Source organism: Phoxinus phoxinus, assembly GCF_949152265.1.
Source record: "Phoxinus phoxinus genome assembly, chromosome: 14".
Lineage (NCBI taxonomy): Eukaryota > Metazoa > Chordata > Actinopteri > Cypriniformes > Leuciscidae > Phoxinus > Phoxinus phoxinus.
In genome coordinates, this window is record NC_136889.1 from 34,263,901 (window position 1) to 34,268,900 (window position 5,000).

Genomic DNA, 5,000 nt, shown 5'->3' on the forward strand with positions numbered 1-5,000 from the left:
AGTGCATCTGTCCATCATAAAAGTGCATCTATCCATCATAAAAGTGCATCTGTCCATCATAAAAGTGCATCTGTCCATCATAAAAGTGCATCTGTCCATCATAAAAGTGCATCTATCCATCATAAAAGTGCATCTGTCCATCATAAAAGTGCATCTGTCCATCATAAAAGTGCATCTATCCATCATAAAAGTGCATCTGTCCATCATAAAAGTGCATCTGTCCATCATAAAAGTGCATCTGTCCATCATAAAAGTGCATCTGTCCATCATAAAAGTGCATCTGTCCATCATAAAAGTGCATCTGTCCATCATAAAAGTGCATCTGTCCATCATAAAAGTGCATCTGTCCATCATAAAAGTGCATCTATCCATCATAAAAGTGCATCTGTCCATCATAAAAGTGCATCTGTCCATCATAAAAGTGCATCTGTCCATCATAAAAGTGCATCTATCCATCATAAAAGTGCATCTGTCCATCATAAAAGTGCATCTGTCCATCATAAAAGTGCATCTATCCATCATAAAAGTGCATCTATCCATCATAAAAGTGCATCTGTCCATCATAAAAGTGCATCTGTCCATCATAAAAGTGCATCTATCCATCATAAAAGATTATGATTTTATGATGGACAGATGCACTTTTATGATGGACATGCACTTTTATGATGGTCAGATGCACTTTTATGATGGATAGATGGCAGGGCATTTTTAAATATAACTCTGATTGTATTCGTCTGATAGAAGAATGTCATATACACCCAGGATGACTTGAGGGCAAGTAAATCATGGGCTAATTTTCATATTTGGGTGAACTATCCCTTTAAGGCAAGCAGACGTAAAAGACTTGGTGCGCTGCTCGGTTTCTGCTCACTTTAAAGCCAGCGTGTTCAACACTATCAGTGTTACAGAGCTCGAATCCATCAGATGAAGCAGTGTGTGTGTGTGTGTGTGTGTGTGTGTGTGTTTACTCACAGATGTGACAGTGACGCAGCGTCGGTGAAGATCCCATCAGGAAGCTCTGAGATGTCATTGCCATGCAGAGACCTGGGAACCACACGAGAGAGAGAAACAGTTCAGTTCAAAGTTGATTCAATTCAGTTCAATGTTGATTCAATTCAGTTCAATGTTGATTCAGTTCAGTTCAATGTTGATTCAGTTCAGTTCAATGTTGATTCAATTCAGTTCAATGTTGATTCAATTCAGGTCAATGTTGATTCAATTCAGGTCAATGTTGATTCAATTCAGTTCAATGTTGATTCAGTTCAGTTCAATGTTGATTCAATTTGGTTCAATGTTGATTCAATTTGGTTCAATGTTGATTTAATTCAGTTCAATGTTGATTCAATTCAGTTCAATGTTGATTCTATTCAGTTCAATGTTGATTCAATTTGGTTCAATGTTGATTAGTTCAGTTCAATGTTGATACAGTTTAGTGCAATAACAGTGTTAACATTACAAAATTTGATTCAGCTATAAAACAGAAGACAATAGAGTTGTTATTCAGCTCAATTCAGTTCAAGTTGTTGTTAGTTCAGGCGGATCAGTGGATGGTAACGGCTGCGTCATGATCTGTTAGAAAGGTTCGTGAGTGTTGGAGACAGTGTAAAGAGTCTTTAGTGCTGGTAATGAAGAGATACGTACAGCAGGCGGAGAGACCGAAGACCCCCGAAGGCGAGAGTCGGGATACAGCGAAGAGAGTTATAGCTCAGGATCCTGCAGGACAAAATCACACAAATCCTCCAATGAGATTTCCCTTTCACAGCTGAGATTCAGACATTAATGTGGTTCATGACCTACAGGGTAGTGAGCTGACTCATGTTGGAGAACGAAGAATTGGTCAGGGAACTGATTTTGTTGTTACTCAGGTCTCTGAAACAAAAGATCATCAAACCAGCTGATGAATGGCACTGAAGACGACAGCTTATATTATATTATTATCTTATAATGAGAGAGAGAGAGAGAGAGAGAGAGAGAGAGAGAGACATACACTAGCTGCAGGTTTTTGAAGTTGGACAGCTCCTTTGGCACCGCACTGAACTGGTTTCCGTCCAGATACCTGCAGACAGAAAACCGTTTAAAGAACATAACTGCATCTGTTTCTCACACACTCTTACTCACCACGACACATTTCGTAATGGCTGGAATTAAATTGCAGATTGATTCAATTGCATTAAAACGCTCTTGTTTTTACCCGACAAACTTGATGTGCATAAACTACGATGGAAACACATTAACAGAATAAATCCCTCAAAACCTCATGTGACTGCCTCAGCGGAGGCTGTGATTGGATAACTGGAGTAACCAGTGGACCAACGTGAAAAAGAGCGAGCTCACTCCTGTCCAACGGACGACATATTGAGGAGTGTGGGACTCAGTCATATTGAGGGTACAATTGTCTCCTGCACGTATTGAGTCGATTCTGGCCCTGGTGTCCAGAATAAAGCGAGGCCAACGCATCACTTTGAAACCGTTCCAGAGACTGTCAGGGCTCATGGCGGCAGCGTCCAACGTGATACCTTTTGGCCTGCTACACATGAGACAACTACAGTGGTGGCTCAGAACCAAGGGTTTCTCCCCGAGGGGCAACCCTTTTTGCATGATCAAGGTTACGCGCAGGTGCCATCGTTCATTAGTCACGTGGGAGAAAGCTTGGTTCTTAGCCCAAGGCCCTGTGTTAGGAGCACTGCAATATATTGTCGACATATGCGTCCTGCACAGAATGGGGGGCAGAATCTATCCAGGGTCTGTGGAAAGAACATCATCTATCTTGGCACATAAACTGCCTAGAGATGTTAGCAGTACTGCCAGCCTTAAGGCATGTTTTCCCAGACCTCAGAGGCCATCATGTTCTGGTGAGAACAGACAATCTGTTGGTGGTCTCGTATATAAACCATCAGGGGGGTCTGAAATCACACCCTCTCCGCAGACTGGCGCATCGGATCCTACTATGGGCCCAAGGGAAGATTCTCTCGCTGAGAGCAATTTATATCCATTTAAATGTGGGAGCAGACATCTTGTCGAGGCAGGGGCTGAAGCACGGGGAATGGAGACTGCACCCCGAGATGGTGCAGTTAATTTGGAGGAAGTTCGGCCAGGCAGACGTGGACCTGTTTGCGTCAAAAGAGAACTTACATTGTCCCCTCTGGTTTTCCCTCACTTATCCAGCTCCTCTCAGCCATGAATGAGGCTTCAGCTGTACGCATTTCCCCCGATCGCCCTGCTCCTGGATTCGCCAGGGCGGGGACCAAGTCTTACTAGTAGCCCCGTTCTGGGCGCCTGAGTATGGCTTTTGGACCTAATAGCCCTCCTGGACGGCCCCCCGTGGGAGATTCCCATCAGGAGGGACCTCCTAACACAGGCTTGATACTTCACCCCCGGCCGGAAATGTGGAAATTATGGGTCTGGCCCCTTAAGGGGGATCAGTTCCTGAATGCCGGTCTCTCTACTGAGGTAGTGGAGACCATCCTATATTCTAGAGCTCCCTTCATGAGGAAACTGTATGAGCTGAAGTGGAGAGAAATCACTTCATGGTGTAGAGAGCACCAAATGGACCCAGTTAACTCCCCAGTGGCTTGAGTGCACGAGTTCCTGCAAGGCCGGCCTTTCCCCCTCTACACTTAAGGTGTATGTGGCAGCAGTGGCTGCTTTCCATGTTCCATGTTCATCATCTCATTGCACGTTTCCTCTCATTACACGTACCCGGAGGATGAGGCCTATGGCTCAGGTTAGAATCCCCACATGGGATCTAGCCGTGGTATTAGAAGGATTATCCTTGGCACCCTTCGAGCCTTTGGACACGGCATCAGACAAGTGCCTAGTCTTAAAAATTTAATTTTTGCTGGCTACGTTATCTCTCAAGAGAATAGGAGATTTACAGGCCTTGTCGGTTGCTCCCTCCTGTTTAGAATTCGGTCCAGGGGGAGTAAAAGCTATCCTTTACCCGAGACCAGAGTATGTACCTAAAGTGCCCACTAATGTGGCCCGGCCAGTTGTCCTTCAGGCCTTCCATCATCCCCAAGTGTCTGCAGATTAAGAGAAGCTTAGGTTGCATTGCCCGGTCATGGCCCTTGAGACTCATGTCAGGAAGACATCTCAGTGGAAGGGCTGCCCGGCTACTAAACAGACTGTAAGCATGTGGATTGTTGAGGCTACTTCTATGGCCTATGAGGTGAGCGGGCTGCCCTCACCTCTGTCAATCAGAGCTCAATCCTCCCGAAGCGTGGCCTCTTCAAAGGCACTGCGGTCGGGGGCATCACCACACACCTTTGTTCGATTTTACAGCTTGGACCTTCTGGCGACCCCGGGGTTACAAGCACTCATGTCCTGAGCTGTGCTTCATTTCACACTCGTACAGACTTTTCGTCAGCATGGCGGAGGGGGCATCTCATTCCCCAAAATGTCGTTATCGACGCAGCGCAAGTTCCCTCGAAAGGGACCGTCTCAGGTTACCCATGTAACCATGGTTACCTGAGAAGGGAACGAGACGCTGCGTCCCTTTGCTATGCTTCCTGCACACCTGGGAGCGGCTTGCTTCAGCCGATCAGAAGCCTGACAGCAGCTGTGATGCCGGCTCCTTTATAGCTTCCACATTCCGCCGGCACACGTCACGGGATGACGTTGCACCAATCAAGGTTGGACTAAGTTGCACATGTGACTTCAGGAGTGCTGACGCTGAAGGGATTCCCCAAAGTATCGTCATCGACGTAACGCGAGTTCCCTCGAAAGGGAACCATGGTTACATGGGTAACCTGAGACGTTTTCTGTGATGGGTAGGTTTAGGGGTAGGGGTAGGGTTAGTGTGTGTGTGTGTGTGTGTATGTGTATGAGTGTGTATGAGTGTGTGTGTGTGAGTGTGTGTGTGTATGAATGTGTGTGTGTGTGTGTGTGATGGGTAGGTTTAGTGGTAGGGTTAGTGTGTGTGTGTGTGTGTGTGTGTGTGTATGTGTGTGTGTGTGTATGTGTATGAGTGTGTATGAGTGTGTGTGTGTGTGTGTGTGTGA

The 5,000-nt window shown here is 45.9% G+C and overlaps 1 protein-coding gene across 3 annotated transcripts in view; it reads right to left on the reverse strand.

Moving 5' to 3' along the window:
• The window catches only part of slit1a (slit homolog 1a), a 113,438-nt gene that overhangs the window by 28,775 nt on the left and 79,663 nt on the right, over positions 1-5,000 (reverse strand). For all 3 annotated transcript variants that reach the window (XM_079634762.1, XM_079634761.1, XM_079634760.1), the window contains 4 exons: positions 1,988-2,056; positions 1,798-1,869; positions 1,642-1,713; positions 973-1,044 (listed from right to left, as the gene is read on the reverse strand). In XM_079634762.1, coding sequence (XP_079490888.1) covers positions 973-1,044; positions 1,642-1,713; positions 1,798-1,869; positions 1,988-2,056 — 285 coding nt within the window. The remainder of the gene's footprint in view (positions 1-972; positions 1,045-1,641; positions 1,714-1,797; positions 1,870-1,987; positions 2,057-5,000) is intronic.